Here is a 23,158-nt window from a genome sequence, read left to right as displayed (position 1 = left end):
TAGCATAACTCATGGAACTGAAGGATTCATTCAACAAAATAAAAAATACAACTGAAAACTTAAGCAACAAATCAGAGGAAGCAGAAGAAAGAATTTGTGAACTCAAAGACAGACTGTTTGAAATAACGCAAGTTGACACAAGAAGAGAAAGAATAATTTTTAAAAATGATGAAAACTTAACAGAGCTGTCAGACAACCTTAAGTGTAAAAACATCCAAATTATGGCTATTCTGGAAGGGGAAGAAAAAGGAAAACACATTGAAAACTTGTTCAATCAAATGGTAGCAGAAACCTTCCCAGGTATTGGAAGAGATATGGACTTCCAGACACAAGAGGCTCAAAGATCCTCAAACAGATTCAATCCAAAAAGTCCTCTTTAAGACACATTGTAGTCAAACTGTCAAAAGTCAAAGACAAAGAGAGAATCCTGAAATGGCAAGAAAAAATCATAAAGTCTTCTATAAGGGAGCCACCATCAGACCAACAGCAGATTTCTCAGCAGAAAACTTACAGGCCAGGAGGGCATGGGATGATATATATTAAGTACTGAAAGAAAAAAAAAACTGCCAGCCAAGAATGCTATTAAGCAGCAAGGCTATTTTTCAGAAATGAAGGGGAAATAGTGTATTTTCCACAAAAGCAAAAACTGTGAGAGTTCTCCACCACACAATTAGCCCTACCAGAAATTCTCAAGGGAATCCTGCATGTGGAATCCAAAAAATGATAACACCACCATGAATACAAAAGATAGAACAAAACCCAGTGATACAGTATACATGCAATGGAAAAAGAGAAGGAATCTATATATGAAAACTTCAAAAATACATCAAACACTGAAGACTAACAATAAAAGAGAAAGAAAGGGAAAAAAAACAATATTTAAAACTACCATACCAAAATCAATAAAATGCTGAGAGTAAAACAATACACTTCAAAAAATAATCCTAAAAGTTAATGGATTGACTTCCCTAGCAGAAGACAAAGACTAGATGAATGGATTACAGAGCAAGACCCAATTCTGTAATGCATACAAGAAACTCACATGTGAAGACTCACACAGACTAACAGTGAAGGGATGTAAAAAGATAGACCATACAAATGGAAATCAAAAACAAGCAGGAGTAGCTAAGTCATATCAGATAAAATAAACTTTAAACCAAAACTATAAAAAGAGACAAAGAAGGCAACTATATAATGATAAACAGATCTATCCAGCAAGAAGACATAACAATTGTAAATACATATGCACCCAACATTGGAGCACAGAGATATATAAAGTAAACACTATTAGACTTAAGGAAAGAAATAAACCCCAATACAATAATAGTAGGGCACCTAAACACTCCTCTTTCAACATTGGACAGATCTTCTTGGCAATAAATCAACAGAGAAACGTAGGATTTAAACCACATTTTAGACCAATTGGACTTGTCTGACATCAACAGAACATTTCACCCAACAACCATAGAATATACATTCTTCTCATCACCACATGGAATATTCTCCAGGAAAGACCACGTTAGGTCACAGATCCAGTCCCAACAAATTTTTAAAAATTGAAATCATTTCAGTTATCTTTTCAGACCTCAATGGATTAAAACAAGAAATCGATAACAAGTGAAACTTTAGAAACTATACAAATATACAGAAATTAAACAACATGCTCCTGAATGATCTATAGGTCAAAGAAGAAACTAAACAGAAATTCAAAAAATTTCTCAAAACTAATGAAAATAAAGACATCTCTTACTAAAACCTATGGGATACTGCAATAGCAGCAGTGACGGAATTTTGTTGCAATAAATGTTTACATCAAAAGAGTGATTAGACTCCAACAAAACAGCCTAACCCTAAACCTCAAAGAACTAGAAAAACAATAACAATACAATCCAACAATTAGGAAACAAAAAGAAATAATTAAGATCAGAACAACTAATGAAATAGAGACAAAAAAACCACAAAAGATGAAAAAACAAAAAAAAATGTTTTTCAAGAAGATAAACAAAATAAATAAACCATTAGCTAGACTAACTGAAAAAAGGAGAGAAGACTCAAATAACAAAAATCAGAAATGAAAAAGGGGATATTACAACCAATACTTCAGAAATAAAAGAATCATTAGAGACTATTATGAATAATTTTATGTCAACAAATTGGAAAACATAGAAGAAATGGATAAATTTCTGGAAACATACAAACTAACAAGACTAAACAAGAAGAAGTAGAAAACCTGAACAGACCTATAATGAGTAATGAGATTGAAGCAGTAATAAGCAGTCTCTAAACAAAGAAAAGCCCAAGATTGGATGGTTTCCCAGCTAAATTATACCAAACCTTTAAAGAAGAGCTAATACCAGTCCTTTTAAAAACACTCCAAAAATTGAAACACAGGCCATTCTCCCAAACTTATTCTCTGAGACCAGCATCACTCTGATACCAAAATCAGACAAAGACACAACAAAAACTGAAAACTGCAGGCCAATATACTTGATGAGCATAGATGCAAAAACCCTCACCAAAACATTAGCAAACAGAATACAATAGCACATAGAAAAGAGTATATACATCATGATTAAGTGGGATTCATCCCAGGGATGCACATATGGTTCAACACATGCAAACCAATAAATGTAATACACCACATCAACAAAATCAAGGACAAAAACTGTATGATCATCTCAATAGAAAAGAAAAAGCATTTGACAAAATTCAACATCCCTTCAGGCTAAAGATGCTCAACAAATTAGGTATAAGAGGAAAGTATCTCAACACAATAAAAGCCATATATGACAAACTCACCACCAATATCATCCTGAATAGGGAAAAGTTGAAGGATTTTTCTTAAAGAACAGGAATAAGACAAGGATGTGCACTCTCACCACTCCTATTTAACACAGTATTAGAAGTATTTGCCACAGCTATTATGCAAGATAAAGAAATAAAGGGCAACCAAGTTGGAAAAGTCAAAGTCAAATCATCTTTATGATCCTATATATAGAAAAACCTAGTGACTCTACCAAAACTCTCCTAAAGCTGTTAAATAAATTCAGTAAAGTTTCAGGATACAAAATGAATATACAAAAATCAGTGGCATTTTTATCCACAAACAATGAACTACAGAAAAACCAATAAAGAAAGAAAGCCCATTTACAATAGCTACCAATAAATAAAATACCTAAGAATAAATTTTACCAAGGAGGTGAAAGATCTCTACAATGAGAACTACAAATAACTGCTGATGGATATTAAAGAAGACAAAAAATTGAAAGACATCCCATGCTCATGGATTGGAAGAATTAACATTGTGAAAATGTCCATATTATCCAAAGTGATCTATAGATGTAACACGATCCCCATCAAAATACCAATAACATTCTTCACAGAAATAGAAAAAAAAATCCTAACATTCATATGGAACAGCAAAAGACCCCAAAAAGTCGAAGAAATGCTGAGCAAAAAAATAAATAAATAAAGCCTGAAACATCACACTATCTGACTTCAAAATCAACTCAAAATGGATGAAAGACCTAAAGATAAAACCTGAAACTGTAAAACTCCTAGAGGAAAACATAGGGGAAACACTTCAGGAAGTAGGGCTGGGCAAAGACTTTGTGTATAAGACCCCAAAAGCTCAGGCAACAAAAGAAAATATAAACATAGTGGATTATATCAAAATAAAAACCTCTGCACAGTAAGGAAACAAATCAACAGAGTGAAAAGACAACCTACAGAGTGGGAGAAAATATTTGCAAAATATGCATCTGACAAGGGATTAATATCCGGAAAATTAAAACGCCTCATTATAAAATGGGCAAAGGAGCTGAATAGACATTTCTCAAAGGAAGTCATACAAATGGCTACCAGGTACATGAAGAAATGTCCAGCATCACCAAGCATCTGGGAAATGCAAATCAAAACCATTTTGAGATATTGCCTCACCCCAGTTAAACTGGCAATTATCAAAAAGACAGAATATCATAAAGGCAGAATATCAAATTCTCGCAAAGATGTGGAAAAAAGGGAATACTGGTTGGTGGGACTTTAACTTAGTACAGCCATTATGGAAAACATTATGGAGGTTCCTCCAACAACTATGGATTGGACTACCATACAATCCAGCACTACCACTACTGGGCATAAACCCAAAGGAATGGAAATCATCATGTCAAAGGGATACCTTCACTGCTGTATTTATCACAGATCCATTTACAATAGCCGAGATATGGAACCAACCTAAATGTCCATCAATGGACAATTGGATAAGGAAAATGTGGTATTTATACACAATGGAATACTACTCAGCCATAGAAAGGCATGAATTTTGCCATTTGCAGCAACATAGATGAGCTTGGAGAAAAATATGCTCAGTGAAATAAGCCAGGCACAGAAAAACAAATACCATATGTTCTCATTCATAAGGGGGAACTAGGAAAGAACGAAAGAGAGGGAGGGAGGGAGGGAGAGAAGAAAAAGAAAGTGAGAGAGAGAAGAAAGGAAAAAAGAGAGAGAGAAAGAGAAAGAGAGAAAGAAGGAAAAGAAACAACAATCACAAGAATATGCTGAACTTTCAGGAGAGGACAGAACTGTGGTTACTAGAGGTAGTAAAGGAGGAAGGGTAGGGGGATTAGAGAGAAATTGGTTTATGGAAACAAAGAATGATAATGATTTGCAAAGATGAATATGCTAATTATCCTGATTTGACCATCACATATTGTACACAAATACTGCTAGTCAACTCTGTAACCCACTAATACAGTTTGGATATGTTTGTCCTCCCAACCTTTGTCCCCCCAAAGCTCATGTTAAAATCTTATCCCCAATGTGGCAATTTAGGGAGCTGTTTGGGTCATGAGGGGCAGATCCCTCATGAATAGATTGATTCCTTCCCTTGGTGGAGGGGAAATGAGTCAGTTCTCCCTCTATTAGCTCACGTGAGAGCTGGTTGTTTAAATGATCCTGGCACCTACCCCCCACTCTCTAGTGTCCTCTTGCCATGTGATCTTGCACTCTACCTTTCTCTGCCATGAATAGAAGCAGCCTGAGGCCTACATCAATTGCAGTTGTCCCAGAATCACAGGCCAAATAAACCTCTTTTCTTTAAAAGTTCCCTAGTCTCAGGTATTTTGTTACAGCAACACAAAAATGGATTAATAAGGCCACAAATGTGTATAATTATGTTCAATTAAAAAATGTAGAAGAATAGAATATATGTACCAAACCAGAAGGTTAATGTTACCAAGATGGTAGAGTAGGAGATACCAGCCATCATACTTCCACAAAAAAAAAAAAAAGACAGTTACCCACAAACAAAAATAGCCCTGAGAGAGCTCAAGGGCTCATTAAAGAATCTACAGCAACACAGTAGAACAAAAAAAAGGAAGTATTCACACAGAAAGGATTGCTGATAATATCATCATACCTGAGATGACAGGAGATGGCTAGAAACAAAGAAGAAAGGCAACAGCTATCAGTGTCAACAATGCAGTAGGAACCACCATGATCTCTACTGTTCTCCTCCACAGAGAAACCAGCATCTTTTGCCACTGAGGTAACCAACACTTATTCACACTGAGGAATCCTAGAAAGGGAAATGTAGCTGCATACCCCACCCATCCCCCCAGAAAGCATCCTCAGTTGAGCCACTTCAGGAAAAGAGCCACCACTTCTCTCAACCCCATGCATGGCCCCATCCCCAACCCTCTGCCATTCCTAGGTTATCCACACCCTGAGCTGGGCTCTGTGACTTCACTGCACCTGCCCTTGTCTCAAATACCAGAGCTATCTCCATAGTGAGCTAGTTTTCACTTCAGGCTCCAAAGCCAAGGTCTCTGATTGTGCTTACACTACAGGCAGCTCAGCCACCATACAGACCTAGACCTTTCCCTGACCACAAAGCCACTGTACCTCTGTGCATGCCTGTCCTACCATTCTCAGCTCCCCTACTGCTTTACAAGCATCAACACCTCACACACTGTTATCAACACAGCAGCAGGGGTGCCTATGCTCTGGGCACCAGTGCCTTTACTGCCCAGAGATCCCAGAGCTATAATCCCTCCACATGTGCCTGTGCTTCAGGCATTAGGACAGTGGCCACTCCGCAGGTGCCATTCATCAGAAACTAGTGCGACTGTCACTATGAGTGTGTATGCAACCCAGACCCAGTTCCAAAAGGAAACCTCTCAGGCACAACTTCTCTAGAAAAAGATAAGAAAGAAAGAGAGATCAGAAAGACCTTATCAGCTATCACCATCAAAGACCCCAATAAAATCCTCACCATCACTGGAAATCCAGTGTGGCTGCTGAGTATCCCTACAATCTTCATTCACACTAACCTAAATAGACAGCTTCACAAAGCCTACACAGCTGTGCCCTCACTGGTGCTGGACCACTGCATACCACACATCAAGGGTTGGCATACAATCCCCTGCACAATAGGAGAAGGACTTTCAACACAGAAACTAGTTTGTAAAGTCTGAAAGAGTTGATTGCTCCACCAAATACATAGACATCAATCTAAGGCAATGAGAAATATGAAAAATCAAGGAGAAATAGTGTCACCAAAAGAACACAGTAATTTCCCAGTAGCTAGCCCCAAAGCAATGGATATACTTTCTTTCTTGACATAAGAAGAATTCAAAATAATTTTATTAAAAAACTCAATGAACTTTGAAGAAATAAGGAGAAACAAGTAAAAGAAAATCAGAAAACAGTAAATGATGAAAACTAGAAATTTAACAAAGACATTAAAATTATAAAAGAATACAATTAATGAAATGAAAAATGCAATAAAGAGGAATTGGTCAATGAACACAAAGAACGACTGTGTATCGTAATGATGAATAAGCTAACTATACGGATCTAACCACCACACATTCTACACAATTATTGAAAATCAACATGGTACCCAACTTGTGTGTATAATAAAAAAATAAAATAAATAAAAATAATAACAATAAGCAAAAAAATCATCAAATGCAGAATTAATCAAGCAGGAGAACTTATGAACTCAAAGACAGGTTATCTGAAAATGTAAAGTCAGGGAAAAAAAATAAAAGAATGAAAGGGAATGAAAAAAATCTTATAGGATTTAAGGAGCAACATCAAAAAAACAAATGCTTCAAATATAGAAATTTAAGAAGAACAAGAAACAAAGGGACAAAAGCTTATTTTAAAAACATAGCACAAAACTTTTCAAATATGGAGAAAGATATAAATATTCAACTACAGGAAGCTCAAAAATCTTCAATCAGAATCAATCCAAAGAAGACTACATCAATACATATTATAATCAAACTGTCAAAAAATCAATGACAAAGAGTCTCCTAAAAGCAGCAAGAGAAAAGAAACAATTCTCATATAAAGGAGATCCAGTAAGGGATTTCTCAGCAGAAATCTTACAGGACAGGAGAGAGTGGAATGATATATTCAAAGTGCTAAAGGAAAAAAAAATGCTGAAAAAGAATACTTCACAAAGCAAAGATGTCTTTCAGAAACAAAGGAGAGATAAAGACTTTCCCAGACAAACAAAAGCTGAGGGAGTTCATCACCACCAGACCTGTCTTATAGGAAATGATAAAATTTGTTCTTTAAACTGAAAGAAGTAACCCAAAAGCATATGATTGTATAAAATTCACTGGTAAAAGTAAGTACGCAGTCAAATTCACAGTACTCTAATACTGTAATGTTGGTATGTAAGTCACTTATATCTTTAGTAAGGGTATTAAAAGACAGAAACTATTAAAAGTAGTAGTAGTTACAGTAATTAGTTAAAGAATACACAGTATAAAAAGATGTAAATTGTAATATCAAAAACTTAAAATGGGTAAGAAAGAGTAGAAGTGCAGAGTTTTTATTTATTTGATACAAGTTAAGCTGTTAGTGGCTTAAAATAGCCTTTATATCTATTAGATGTTTTTTTGTAAGTCTCATAGTAACCACAAAGCAAGAATATATAATAGACACACAGAAGATAAAAAGTAAGAAATCAAAGCACACCACTAGAGAAAATCTCTAATAACAAAGGAAGACTGCAAAAAGGAAGAACAGAACAAAATAAGTACAAACAACCAGAAAGCAATTAACAAAATGGCACTAGCAAGTCCTTACCTATCAATAATTACCTTTAACGTAACTGGATTAAATTCTCCAATAAAAAGATAGAGTGACTGAATGGGTTAAAAAGAAAGAGTCCAACTATATGCTGTCTTCAACAGACTTACCTCACCTTTAAGGAAACACACACATTGAAAGAAAAAGGATGGAAAAAGATATCTTATGCATATGAAAACCAAAGAGAGCTGAGGTAACCATACTTAGATTAAACAGACTTTAAGTCAAAAACATAAAATATGACAAAGAAGGTCATTATATAATGGTAAAGAGACAAATTCATCAAAATGATGCAATTGTAAGTATACATGCACCCAACTTTAGAGCACCTAAAGATATAAAACAAAGATTAACAGATCAGAAGGTAGACATATCGACTGTCATACAATAAAATAGAAAATTTCACTACCACACTTTCATCAATAGACAGGTCATTGAGTCAGAAAATCAATAAATAAACATTGGACTTGAACTATACTTTAGAACAAATGGACCTAACAGACATATACAGAACATTCTGTCAAACAGCAGTATAATATACATTATTTTCAAGCATACACAGAACATTCTTCAGGATATATCATATGTTAGGCAATAATACAAGTCTAATCAAACATAAGAAGATTAAATTATCAAGTATGTTTTCCAACCACAATGGTATGAAACTAGAAATCAGCAATAGGAGACTTTTTAAAAATTTATATACATGTAGAAATTAAATAACATACTCCTGAACAACCAATGGGTCAAAGAAGAAATAAAAAGAGAAATTTTAAAATATCTAAGAAAAAAAAAAATGGAAACACAGCACACCAAAACTTATGGGATGAAGTATAAGCTGTTCTTAGAAGGAACTATCTAGCAATAAGTGCCTACGTTAGAAAAAAAGAAAGAAAAAAATGAAATAAACAATCCAATGTTACACCTTAAGAAACTAGAAAAAAAAAAGAGAAGCTAATAACAAAGTTAGTAGAAAAAAGGAAATAATAAAGATCAGAGCAAATATAAATGATATAGAGACTAGAAAAACAACAGAAAAGATCATTAAAACTAAGAGTTGTTTTTTAGAAAAGATAAACAAACTTAACAAGCCTTTAGCTGCACTAAAGAGAAAGGTGACTTAAATAAATAAAATCAGTACTGAAAGAGAAGATATTGAAACTGATACCACAGAAATACAAAGGGTCATAGGAGACTACTATGAAAAATTATATGCCAACAAATTGGATAACCTGGACTAAATGGATGAATTTTGAAACATATACAACCTTCTAACACTGAAAAATTAAGAAACTGAAAATCTAAACATACCAATAATGAGTAAGGATATCAAATCAGTAATAAAAGGTCACCCATCAAATAAAGCCCAGGACCAGATGGCTTCATTACTGAATTCTACCAAACATTTAAAGAAGAACTAATACAAATTCTTCAGAAATTCTCCCAAAAAACGGAGAAGAGGGAATACTTTCAAACTCATTTTATGAGGCCAGCATTACACCTAAACTAAAGTCAACAACAATAATACAAGAAGAGAAAATTACAGACTAATATCCTTGATGAAGATACATGTGAAAATCTTCAACAAAATCCTAGCAAACTGAATTCAACAGCATATTAAAAGGATGATACATCATGATCAAGTGGGATTTATCCCTGAGACACAAGGATGGTTCAATACATGCCAATCAATGTGACATATCACACTAACAGAATGAAAAACAAAAATCAAATGATCATCTCAATAGATGCAGAAAAGGCATTTGACAAAATTCAATGTCCCTCTCAACATATGAGATATAGCAGAATTGTACCTCAACACAATAAAGTCCACGCATGACAAGCCCACAGCTAACATCATACTCAAAGGTGAAAAGTTGAAAGAAAGCTTTTTCTCTAAGATCAGGAACAAGGCAAAGATGCCCACTCTCACCACTTCTATTCAACATAGTACCAGAAGTCTAGCCAGAGCAATTAGGCAATAGAAAGATATAAAAGACATAAAAATTGGAAAAGAAAAATTTAAGTTGTCTCTGTTTGTAGATGACATAATCTTATATAGAGAAAACCTAAAAACTCCACCAAAAAAGCTGTTAGAACTGATAAATTAATTAAAGTCGCAGGATACAAAATCAACACACAAAAATCAGTAGTGTTTCTATACACTAACAACAAACTATTTGTAAAAGAAATCAAGTAATCTATCCCATTTACAATAGCTACAAAAACAGTAAAATACTTAAGGTTAACAAGGAGGCTAAATATCTCTACACTGAAAACTGTAAGCCATTGATGAAATAAATTGAAGACTACAAAACTAAATAGAAATATATCCCAGTTTCTTGGATTAGAAGAATTAATATTCTAATATATCCATACTACCCATAGCAATCTACAGGTTCAATGCAATCCCTGTTAAAATACCAATGACATTTTTTACAGAAGTAGAAATAACATCTTAAAAATTACATGAAACCACAAAAGTCCTGAACAGCTAAAGCAATCTTAAGCAAGACGAACAAATCTAGAAGTATCACACTAGCTGATTTCAAAATCCACTACAAAGCTGTAGTAATCAAAACAGCATTGTACTGTTCTAAAAACAGATACATAGACCAATGGAATAGAATAGAAAGGCCAGAAATAAATCCACAAATGTATGATCAATTGATTTTTAAGAAAGTTGTTAAGAACACACAAGGCAGAAAGGACAGTCTCTTTAATAAATGGTACTGGGAAAACTGGATAACCACATACAGAACAAAATTAGACCCTTATCTCACCCCATATACAGAAATCAACTCTCAGTGAATTAAAGACTTAAATGCAAGACCTAAAACTGTAAAACTACTAGAAGAAAATATAGGGGAAATTTCCATGGGTCTGGTCTGGGTAATGATTTTTTTTTTTTTTTTTTGATGTGACTCCACAATCACAGGTTACATAAAAGTAAAAAGCATCTGCACAGCAAAGGAAACAATCAACAGAGTGAAGAAACAACATACAGATTGGGAGAAAATATTTGCAAATGATGCACGTGACAAGGAGTTAATTTCCCAAACATACAAGGAACTCAAATAACTCAGCAGCAAAAAGCCAAATAACACTATTAAAGTGGGTAAAGAATCTGAATAGATTTTCTCAAAAGAAGACATACAAATGGTTGATAGGTATATGAAAAATGCACAGTATCACTAATCATCAGAGAAGTGCAGATTAAAACCACAATAAGCTATCACCTTATACCTGTTAGAATGGCTATTATCAAAAAGAGAAAAGATAAAAGTACTAGAGAAGACGCAGAGAAAAAGAAACTAATGCACTTGTTCGTGTAAAAGTAAATTAATGCAGCCATTATGTTAAACAGTATGGAGATATCTCAAACAGTTAAAAATAGAACTACTATATGATCCAGCATTTCCACTACACGTCACACATCTAAAATATGTGAAATCATTACATCGAAGAAATATCTGCACGCCCATATTCACTGAAGTATTATACATAGTAGCCAAGATATGGAAACAGCCTAAGTGTCTATGAACGAAGAATGGATAAAGAAAATGTGGTGTATATACGTATTTCTAGTTTCGAGTGCGGAGAGAGGTAAACAGAGATGGCGAGCAGGAAGTTTTTGAAATCAGTTTAGGTACAAGAACTTTGAGATCTCAGAAACATTCTGGCAGTGATGTCCAAAAGACAGTTGGAAAGTAGGGTATGGAATTCAGAGGACAAAATACCCTGGAGATGTACATGAGATAGTTGGGTGTTTAGAGGGACGTGAACAAAATCTCCCAGGAAGAGGGAACATGTGAACTAAGGAGAGAAGAGGCCCAGGACAGAACCCAGGAGAACAACATTCGAGGTGGCAGCACAGCTTCCTGTCAGGTACCACCACCGGGGGTCTGGAGTCGGGCAGATCCAGTTTTGAAAACGAGCTGTAATGTTCAGGAGCTGAGCGTTCTTGGCAGTCAGGTACCTTCTCTGATCAGTTGTCACACCTGGCGATAAAATGCATCTAAGAGGGATGTGGTGCGAGGATGCGGTGAGATGCGCCAGGTCAAGCACCTGAAGCCAGGAAGTCTCCCCCTAATCTTTTGGGTGACCCCTTCCCACTTTGTTACACTCCCCACACACACCCCACCATCTCCAGCTATCTGGTCCCTCAAGGAAGTGGGAGTTAGGTGGGAGGGGCGGGTGATGGCCAAGCTTCTGTGCTGTGGTGGTCACGTGACTGGATGGACGCCTACGTGGGCACCAGCTCTGGCGCCAGCCCTCCCGCCAGCCCGCCCTGCGTTCCAATACCAGCGTCAGCTCGGAACCTGCTCCGTGAGCTGACAGGGCGGCGGGCTAGCGGCGAGCGGGCTTCTGCGAGCTCGAAGAGGCGCAGGCCTGTCCCGGATCCCCGCAGGTCAGTGTGAAGCCTAGTGCTGCCGGCGGACCTGGGGCAGGGGTGGAGGCGGGTGGCCGTAGGATCCGGGAGCACCGGGAGGGGGCGAGGAAGGGATCGGGGAGCTTGGTGAGGAGGCGACGCAGAGCCGAGCGAGAGGGGGAGAAGCGGGTGGGGGCGGAGAGAGAGGAAGGACCCCCAGGCGCCGGCCCGCCTTTTCCTACCCCCTCTCCTGAGCCCTCCGTCCATTTTAGAGCATGAAATGCGGATGGGGGGCGGGGGGCGGAGGCGCAGTGCGACAGTGAAACGTAGACATTCTGGAAATAGTCCCCCTCTCACACTCGGCGCCTATGAAGTAATAGTGGCCTCCGCGAAAACGGGATGGGGATGGGGCAGGTTGCCTCGGGAGCGGGGGACACAGAGACACAAACGTAGTTTGGAAAGCATCGTGGTCTGGTGCCCAAGGCCTGAGAACAAATGGCGGCTGGGGTGCGGGGGAGGTAGGGGAGGAAACAGTCGGGTGAGGACGGTGAGGAGGGCCCGGATCAGGAAAGGGACCCGAGTCCGCGTGAGGCCATGAGCGCGCAGCCCCCGCCCCTGCCTCCCGTCTGTCTGCAGGTCTGCGTGGCTGTTGTCCCCAGCACTCTGTGACGCCTGACAAGGAGGCGCAACCTGTCCAGAGTCTCTGCAGGTCAGTGAAAGGGTGGGAGGCGTGGACAGGGACCCAGAGGGTTGAGAGTGTGGAGGCACGGCCTGGGCAGAATTGGGGGCCCCGCTGCCCGTCCCCTCCCCCCCTACAATGCACACACACCTTGCACGCTGCCGAAGGAGTGCAGAGGATGTGGCAGGGTTGGCTCACGTGTGCGGGAGGATTGGTGGGGTAAGTAAGGGGTGGGCAGGTAAGGGGACCCCTCAAAAGGGGCGAGGTGCAAGTCCTGTCTGCACCTGCATTCCACCCCACACCTGCAGGCTCCCATGTCTCCTCTTTGTCTCCTCTTCCCTTCACCCACCCCAGGCCAGGAAAAGCAGGGGAAACCTCACCATGGAGAAACCCTACAGCAAAAATGAAGGAAAACTTGAAAACGAGGGAAAACCGGAAGATGAAGTAGAGCCTGAAGATGAAGGAAAGTCAGATGAGGAAGAAAAGCCAGACGAGGCGGGAAAGCTAGAGGATGAGGGACAGCCAGGTGATGAGGGACAGCCGGGAGATGAAGGAAAGCACGAAAAGCAGGGAAAGTGCGAAGATGAGGGCAAGTCACAGGGCGAGGGCAAGCCAGAATCCCAGGCAAAGCCAGAGAGCGAGCCGCGGGCAGCCGAAAAGCGCCCGGCTGAGGATTACGTGCCCCGGAAAGCAAAAAGAAAAACGGACAGGGGGACGGACGATTCCCCCAAGGACTCTCGGGAGGACTTACAGGAAAGGCATTTGGGCAGTGAGGAGATGATGAGAGAATGTGGAGATATGTCAAGGGCTCAGGAAGAGCTAAGGAAAAAACAGAAAATGGGCGGTTTTCACTGGATGCAAAGAGATGTCCAGGATCCATTCGCTCCAAGGGGCCAAAGGGGTGTCCGGGGAGTGAGGGGCGGAGGGAGGGGCCAAAGGGGCTTAAACGATATCCCATACCTTTAATGCCTTTGGCCTTCAATTCTAACTTCTCTGATGAAGATATTGCTGGCCCTGCTTTCCCTGGTAGATATTTGCCAGGCCCTGTGCTTTAACCTTAAGCTGTTACTTTGCTTTAGGTGTCACTCTCGTTACCAGCAGCCTTTTGATTAAACTATAGCTTTCCTGTCTTTTAGTAGAAGATTTTCACCCATGTGCATGGAAGAGATGTACATTGTCAAATAACAATAAAAGTTTGCAGCACCGCATATATAGTATTAGCCCATTTTTATAAAAATGCAAATGTTTGTGTAATGCATTTGTGCACAGACAACTCTGAAAGTGTGTACACTGAGAAGTAACCATTGGTTATTCCTGCATGGTGCCAGGAATAGGTCTCGTCTGCTCTCAGAAGTGTGTCTGACCACCCGATGGCTTGGCACCTCCATTGCCATTTCTCTGCTAGTGTGCCCATCCCCATATCTTCCCCAGGTGGGTCTTCTTCCATTCTTTGGCTCTCCAGTGTGTGATTCTTTTTTCTTTGCTCACTCATCTCCACTTTTCCCTAATGGATTTGGATGGCATTTGCCATAATAATAATTTTTTAAAAGCTAAAACCAGAAAATAATACATCATAAGCAATTAAACTGTTCAGTGAGCTTATGCGAGCAATGAAGACACTCAAAATTTCTGTTGTCAAAATGTAAGATGACAGGTAAAATTCACATTACCTCTTGGACTCATAGCTAGAGGAATTAACCTGACAGTTAGATTCATTGCTGTGAGGTCAGTTTTGTCATCTATGAAACAGGAATAATAGTTGCCTCCTAGGACTGTCCAGTGGATCAGATGAGGTACTGAGTATGTGAGCTACGTTGTGACCTGGCCTCCAACAGACACTCGGGGGAGGAATGGTGACCACACCACTCCCATGCAGCAGCAGGAGGTGGGTAAATTCAGATGCTTGGGGGAGGACTGAGAGAGGTCTCAACTGTACACAGGAACAAGTCCAGGCAGCTGAGAGGTAGGTACCACTCTCTCTTGAGTACTACCATGTCTACTGGGCACTGTGCACTTTCTCCTGAGTCCTGCACCCTTTACTAATAGAAGCATTGAGGTGTGAAAGCCCTGCCAGTTTTTCTGGAGTTACCAGTGAGCCAATATCCACCCACCTTGACCTCTATAGAAGTGGATAAAGCCCTCTCCCTACTTTAGAGTTACAGCTATCAGTTACCTGTAGGTATCAGCTTAGTGCTGCTTGGGCCTCTAATTAATACCTTTCAGGTTCTTTTTTAGCAAAACAATTATTTATGTGTATCTTATTGATTTGTTTGTGTATTTTTGCATACATAAAGATTCTCTTCATCAAATTCAGATATTGCAGGCCAGGCCAGGAGAAAAAAATATCTGCATGATAGAGGCTGTGCTATTCTCATGGGTCTATATCTTGCCTATAGACTCTCTTTCCTAGGTTGAGTTCACTCCCAGGAAACTCTCCTTAGGCCCCACCTTAGCAGCTCAGCAGACCTATCAACACATTTGAGTTTTAAATTCACTTGGTAGTGAACATGTGGTTCATGGACAAGCTATGTCAACATCACCTGGGAGCTAATTAGAAATGCAGAATCTAAGGTCTACTGAGTTAGAATCTTCATTTTAACAAGATCTCAGGGTGAGTCTTATGAACATTGATGTTTGAGAAGCACCAGCTTAGAGGGAGATTATTTTCAGTCTCCCCACTTCTGCCTTCACTTGAAATATGTGCCTGAAAGGATAAAAATATGAAGTACATAAGGTGCACATCACAGATTATTAAATAGAGCCATTTTGTCAAACTGTAGTTGCCCTTCCCCCATACAAAGTAGATATTGAAAGCAGTTCAATGGGTCAAGATCCTGCAATTTTTAATGAAGTAAGATAGAATAGAACTGAATAGAGTTAAATACAAAATAGCAAATTGCATTGCAAGTAGTTAGAGTGAATATTGTTTTCTGATATGTGTGCTTCACTTATGTATGTATGTATGGATATGTGTGCACCGTGACTTGTGATTAAAAATGTATTTCTGACTGTGGGATGCAGTTAAAAAAAAGAGAGAGAGAAACATTGCATTGGATTCTGCATCTCGAAGCATATCCTGTTCATTTATACTTGTATTTTTAGTATCCAGGACAAGTACCTGACAAGTAGTAGGTACTTAATAAAAGTGTAAATAATAGTTACTGAGTCCAGAACCATGAGTTTTTCTCCAAGTTTAACCCCTGCCTATATAAATAACCTTGTACAAATAACTTAAATTGTCCAGCAAAGTTTGCTTACAGTCCCAAAAGGATAGGGTCAGGAAGTCCTGGGCTTCACAGGTTGGACAGAGCCTGCTGTAGATCATAGTCAAAGAGGCCATTATTGAAGAACATATACTCAGCAGCACCAAGGAGAGCTCCTGGGCCTTCAAAACCACAGGAATACAGGCTCTGCAAAGTGAAACTAAACAACTGTGCAATCTGTGCTGTAAAAGGACCCAGTGGAGGGCTCTGTCTATGCCACAGGAGCACAGCCTCACAAAGGAACAGAAGCATGCCTGCCAGGGTGAAAGGCCAGGTTGTAGGGGTCTGCCTTGGAGGGGTGGCAGTTGCGCACATACTGGCAGACGATCTTATTCCACTTCACTTGAGGGAATTAAGGCCTTGGATTTTAGAAACAACATGTATCATATTGGTTTTGTGCTTGGACTCTATATGGCTTCCAGTTTTGAGTGGTACCTAGAGCAAGAACAGTAGGTTTAGACTGTAGCACAAGCTGCTTTGACACTTCTGCCTCATGATCCTGCAGATCCAATTGTATTGTGTCTGTGCCAGAAAGAGAGGCTCCATGAAGTCTTAGAAAGCCCCAATAGTAGAATCAGAGTACACCCCTAAGGTTTTGGAGCAACTAGTCTACATTTAGAAGACCGTTGTAGAGACAACACCAGACAATGAGGTACTCATTTTTTGCACAAATGAACCACCAATTATGAACTTGTTTCTGTCAACAGTGTTGAACAATAAAGTTTGGTGTGGAGAATAGCTTTCTACTATTAACTGCAAATGGCTTGAAAAGATCTTGCCTGAAGGGAAATCTGCTTCCAAGCTCATTCAGATCGTTTTCAGAATTCAGTTCCTTCCAGCTGTGGGACTGTGACCCCCACTTTTTTTTTAATTATTATTGGCTGTCAGTAAGGCTGTTTTTAGCTCCTAGAGGTCACCTGCATTCCTTACCATGTGGCCTCCTCCAATCTTCACTGGGCAATTGCACACTGATTCTTTCTCATGCTTCTAATTTCTGACTTTTCTGTCTCTGTCTCTACACCCTTATTTAAGGAGATGATGTGATTAGGTCAGGCTCACCCAGATAATCTTCCTATGTTAAGGTCAACTGATTTGGGACCCTATTAACATCTGCAAAATCTCTTCATAGCAACACATAGATTAGTATTTGATTGAGTAACTGGGAGAAGATATGTACACACCATGGGCTGGTAAGCTGGAGAGCCATCTTAGAATTCTTCTTTCCACAGTCTGTCTTCTGGTCCCCAAAATTCATGTCCTTTCCAAATGCAAAATACATTCAACTCCTCCCAAGATTCCTAAGAATCGCATTCCATTACAACATAAACTCAAAAGTCAAAATATCATCATCTAAATCATCTAAGCCAGATATGAATGAGGATCTTGGGCATAATCCATTAAGTAAAGCTCTTGAAGACATTTGTCCCCATCTGTGAATCAGTGAAACTGAGGAGAGAAATTCTCTGCCGACAAAATTCCCAACATATGATGACAATATGCAAGGTGTGAAAAGACACAAGGTATTGGAGAACCACAAGGGATACTGAAATAACCCATAGCTAGTAAATATGAGATTATCAGCAGTTGACCTGAGGGACAAAGGGAAAGAGAAGTTACTGAAAGTTGGAGATACAGAGTCTATGTGGACAGGGCTACCTTCTAGAAATCTTGGGAGGAGGGACCCTGCCAGCAACTGATGATACTGCAGGGAACAATCTGGGAGGAAAATTTCCTGACCACATTCTCCACAGATGGCTCCTAGAGGACAAAAGAGCTTTTTGATGTGTCCATACAGATCAGACTTTCTTGGGACACAGAGCTGGTTAAACAAGGGTGGAGAGTAAATCGGGATGGGAAGATGGGGAGGTATCTGGCAAGTGGCTGAGGGCCATGTTAGTAGTACTTACTGGGAATTGTGCCTGCAGTGGGAAAGAGTACCTCTTTTCAGCTTTATTTTCATCATAAGGAGACAGGCAAAAGGCATATTGTTCTATGAGGGTTAACTCCAACAGAAATGCCCCTAAACAGCATTGACCCATGTTAAAAGTATAAAACATACTGATTAAGCATGTTGTTTTATAACCATGGGTCTGAAGAGTTTTGGGTGATTTGTACGAGCTTATCAGCTATATTGATAACAGTGAGATTGATTGCTACACTTCTTGCTGTGTAACAGAGATGAAAAAAGATTACTCAAAGCAACATGAATGCAATGAGAAGCCCAAAGGGACTGAACCTCAGCAACTCCTCTGTTAGAAGGAGAAAACTGGGTACAGCCCTGATTTAAAGTTAGCTTCTGTTTTTATTGTAAAGACAAGGAAGTTTCACAAGAAAAATCAGTTGATTCAATCATTTCAAAAGGACACAAAGACATGGGCAACATAACAAAAGGTACTGATGGCTAAGTATAGCTTAAACAATAGAAACTAGTAATGTCATTTAAATCAACAAGGTGACATTCCAAAGTACAATTTGTGAAAAGCTAAATTGATCAAACTGCTATCATTATCTAACCCAAAATATAACCTCTCCCCAAATGATTTAAGCAAAAGTTACAATCTTATGATAATTGTCTCTAAAGTTTCCACCAACAAACAGCTTGCCCTTAGCAAACATTTTTTCAAATTTTTCCCTACAGAAATTCTTTCAACATCTTTTAACAACAATCAGTATGTTAAATAATCAAAGTACATAATCCCATTCCTAAACAGTGATTAGAATTGATCAGATGGGCTTTTGCCACACTATCTGTAGATCGTTGTCTCTTAATTGAGGGCTTTTGCCCCATACATGCATCACCTAAAACCCCTGTTCTAAAAATCAAATGAGAATCAAGATTTCTAAGCCTCTAGAATTGATCATTTGCACCTGGTCTTTGTGAACCTCTTTGACAAAGGCTCTGTTGTTGATGCTGGCTACATAGCAAGAATATGCCTTCATAACCAGCAGCATATTGAAAACCTGGACTGAGACTCCATTTTGTGCTCTCTGGTTCTGAGGTGTTCTAGGCATACATCGGTGGTTCCTTATCCCAAAGAAGAAGTACATCTTGCCAGGGCTTTTATAGAGAGGGGAAGCATTGGAACTCATACTTGGCCACTACAGATCCCTTGCTATGAGACAGCTTTTGGCAATGATGTATATATCCTTAAAGCTGTGCTGTTACCTCAGTTTTTCTGCAAAAATCTGTAGATTTGCCAGAATTGCCATTTAGAGTCTGAAGAGACTTCTTTAGCAAGAACTGTTTGGTTGCCACAGTTAATGTGGCAACTGGAGCAGTAAATACACCATACTATGAGATGCCTTGTCTTTGCCTTTGTCTACAGGTGATTTGCTGTAAAGAAACATTGAGGTTCCAGTAGATATATTAATTTTTGCCTTTATGAATTCTTACTCCCAAACTTGAGTTATAACTTATAAAGTCCTTCACCTATTCTCTACCCCCCCAAAAAAAAAACAAAAGAGACACTGAAACTCTTTTCTTCTGCTTACCTTATGGTTGACACTTAACATAACTAAGGGTTTACACTTAACATGACTGACATCTATGACTATATAAATCATATAAATAAAACATATAAATGAGATAATGACTATAAAAATCAGTGGCCATTAGCCTTTACTGCAAATCAGAATCACCTAGGGAGCCTGTTATACATAGAGATTCTCGAGTTCCACTCAGTGGATCTGAGGCGGAGCTCAGGAGTTTACATTTTTAACAAAGTTCTCTGGTGATTCTACATGGGTCAAACTAGCACACACGAAAAATGAATTAATAAAATGAGATAAGGTTAAATCTCCATGGTGTTCCTTTTAGAACTGCAAGTAAATGCTGCTAGGGAAGTAGAGTCCACAGTAATTTATGTAGACAAGATAGGAACTCTTGACTCAGCTGTTATTTTTTACAATGTTATTAAGAACCTATTACTTGTCAGGCACTATGTTGAGCATTAGGGGTACCAGGATAAAGGACAGGATGTACTTTCAGAGGCAGAGTCCAACGTTTTTCAATTTTTTTAAATTGCAGCCCACAGTCAGAAGTGCATTGTACATCACAACTCAGGTGTCACTTGCACAAAAGAGTGTACTTCAAAAAGTTCATGGAAAGATTCATATTATCTTTTAACTCTATTTTTCCATGAACTTTTTGAAGTACTCTCAATATATACATAACCGAAACAAATTTCACAAAACTATACTCATTTTACCTACCTTCAATACTATCTGATATTTACTCTCTGGATCTGATTGATTCTATTCTACCCTACTTCATTAAAAAATATATTGCCCGTTGTAGGGAAAATAGAATAGTTTAGTCAGGCTCCCTCGACTTTGGGCAGGTTGGGAGTCATGCAGAACATTTCTTGTAAACAAGTTGTGTGTGGGTGGAGTTATTGCACATGTGCACCTATGCATCTTTTTAGTTTGTTGCTATTGTGTGTTCTCCAGTTTGTGAAGCAGAAGCTGGCTGGCACAGCTCATGTCTAAAAATAGAGCATGTTTACTCTGCTGGCAGGTGCTCAGTTTTTCTTTGGACTTTGCCAGTAGCAGTTGAGTTTCTGAGTTTCTCTTTGTACTGCTTAGCTCTTAGATGTGTGTGTGCCTACTTCAACCAAGGCTACAAGGACCTTTTTGCTGGTTACCTAGCTCATAGACCTGTGTGTGAAGGTTTTGTGAATTGGCTCAAATGCTCTGTGAGCTCCAGACCCAGCCCTAGCTCTACACAGGTCTTGACCCACTTAATTTGCTTTAAGTTCTACTAATGTAGGGGGATAAAACTGCAGTTTGACAACCACAGGCCTATTTAATAAACTGTGTTGTGTATCTTATGTATGTATCTTTATAGGCACATGTTTTATGAGAAGATGGGAGTGGGGAGGCTAAGGAAAGTCTACTTATAAACCAGTACTTCTCATTCTTTAATGTACGTAAGAATCATCTGCAGATCTTATTAAAAAGATTTAGTAGGTCTGGGGTAGGCACCTCAGATTCTGCATTTCTCACTACCTCTCAGGTGATGCTGATGCAGCTGGTCTATTGCCCACTATTTGAGTAGCAAAGTTCTAAAAATCACAGTTGTGAGTAGGTGTATTAAACTGGTAAGATGAGACTTGGATGCAGTTTTCTAGGAGAGAATGCCCTCTAAGGAAAGAGAAATAAAGCGAACAAGGTACTGACAGAAGTGTGTATCACTCAGATTTTACCCCAGTCTCCCATGTCTCGATCAGGTGAAGAAATGACTATACGCCAAAAACACAAATCGACAAAGAAAGAAAGGATTGTTTTACTACAAAAAAAATCTGAAATCCCTCAGGAGCATCACTAAGTTGTTATCCTATTGGGTAAGTATAACTCTTTTTTAAAAGAAATTATTTGTTTATTTATTTATTATTAATATTCATGAGATACAAAACTAATTGTCACCCCTCGTGCCCATGATGTGAGGGCCAGATTCATACTGCGGGCATACCCACTACAAGAAATTACTTTTGTACCCTGTGTCCCCCACCCAATTATCCTCCAACCTCCCTCCGCCTCCCTCATTCCTCCCCACTCCACTTTGTAGCCCTAGGAATGTTCCCTCCCTCTGTAAGACCACCACAGTACTGTGGTCTTTCTTTCTTTCCTTCCTTTCTCTCTTAGCTCCCACATATGCGTGAGCACATGCAGTATTTATCCCTCTGTGCTTTGCTTATTTCACTCAACATAAGTTTCTCCAGTTTCATCGATGTTGCTGCAAATGGGAGTATTTCATTCTTTTTTATGGCAGGTAAGTATAACTCTAAAGTGAGGAAAAGAACTTTATGCACACATCTATAGGTGAGATGGGGTGGGGTGGGCTTGGCTCACTGGGTACTCCAGGGAAATCAATTGGGCTTTGTCATCTTGAGGATTCCAACCCATCAGCAGCAGTGGGAACCTTAGGAGGATGCAGGACTTATGAGAAGGGGCACAGTACCCAGCAGACATATTACCCAGCAGAGGATGGCACCCACCTTTAAGCTTCCTGGACATATTCCTAGGTACAGGTAAGATGTACCCCAGTCCTCTTCCAAGTGATTGAAGGGATCTTGGTTCTGCTACTGTGGGGGAGAAGGCAGAAGCCAAACCAACACACTTCACATACTCTGTACCTCATCTAATCCACTCAGTAGTGTGGGAAAGCAAGTTTCATCCTTATTTGACAGATGACAAGACTGTCCCTTAAAGCAATGGATCTGCAATAACCTCAGGTTGATTCCTCCAGATAAGTCCCAGAGCTAATGATTTACCTAATATTTTAAGTTCTGACAACAAGAATTTTAAGTGTCTCCACAGCCTTCATAATTTCACTAAACAGTTCTTTCATTGTTTTTTATGTACTCTTTTCTGATTTTTAATATTTTATTTTTTGTGTGAAAAAAGTGATATGTGTTTTTTAGGAAAAAATAAACAGATGAGTAGAAAGAAAGAAAACAAAGAAATGAAGTCACCCACAATCTCACAACTCAGAAAACCACTGTTAACCTTTTAGTAAACAAAAGTTTCTACTTTTCCTGTGCATAAATATACTACATAAATTTGTTACAAAAACAAACCAGTTCTGTAGATATTATATGCTGCTTTATTTTTCCAAGAAACATAAAGTCTTTGCAATGTACATGGGTGAAAATCCATTATTGAAACATACTGGCAACAGGAGACAGCTAAAGCAAAATTATAGAACAAGGGCCTGGCAAATGCTGGCCAGGGGCA

The 23,158-nt window shown here is 39.0% G+C and overlaps 1 protein-coding gene across 1 annotated transcript; it reads left to right on the top strand.

Annotated features, from left to right (window-relative positions):
• Positions 1-13,102: 13,102 nt before the first annotated feature.
• TCEAL6 (transcription elongation factor A like 6) lies at positions 13,103-14,126 on the top strand. Its single transcript, XM_063084354.1, has 2 exons — positions 13,103-13,190; positions 13,515-14,126. Exon 2 carries the CDS (start codon positions 13,542-13,544, stop codon positions 14,124-14,126), a length of 585 nt encoding a protein of 194 aa, XP_062940424.1. The 5' UTR covers positions 13,103-13,190; positions 13,515-13,541.
• Positions 14,127-23,158: the final 9,032 nt, after the last annotated feature.

This window comes from Cynocephalus volans, chromosome X (assembly GCF_027409185.1).
Source record: "Cynocephalus volans isolate mCynVol1 chromosome X, mCynVol1.pri, whole genome shotgun sequence".
Lineage (NCBI taxonomy): Eukaryota > Metazoa > Chordata > Mammalia > Dermoptera > Cynocephalidae > Cynocephalus > Cynocephalus volans.
The sequence above is the reverse complement of the archived record's forward strand: the minus strand, read 5'-3'. Positions and strand labels throughout refer to the sequence as shown.

What these genes read in the sequence shown, in the direction of transcription:
- TCEAL6 (XM_063084354.1), top strand. Translation starts at nt 13,542, where the DNA reads ATGGAGAAACCCTACAGCAAAAATGAAGGAAAACTTGAAAACGAGGGA.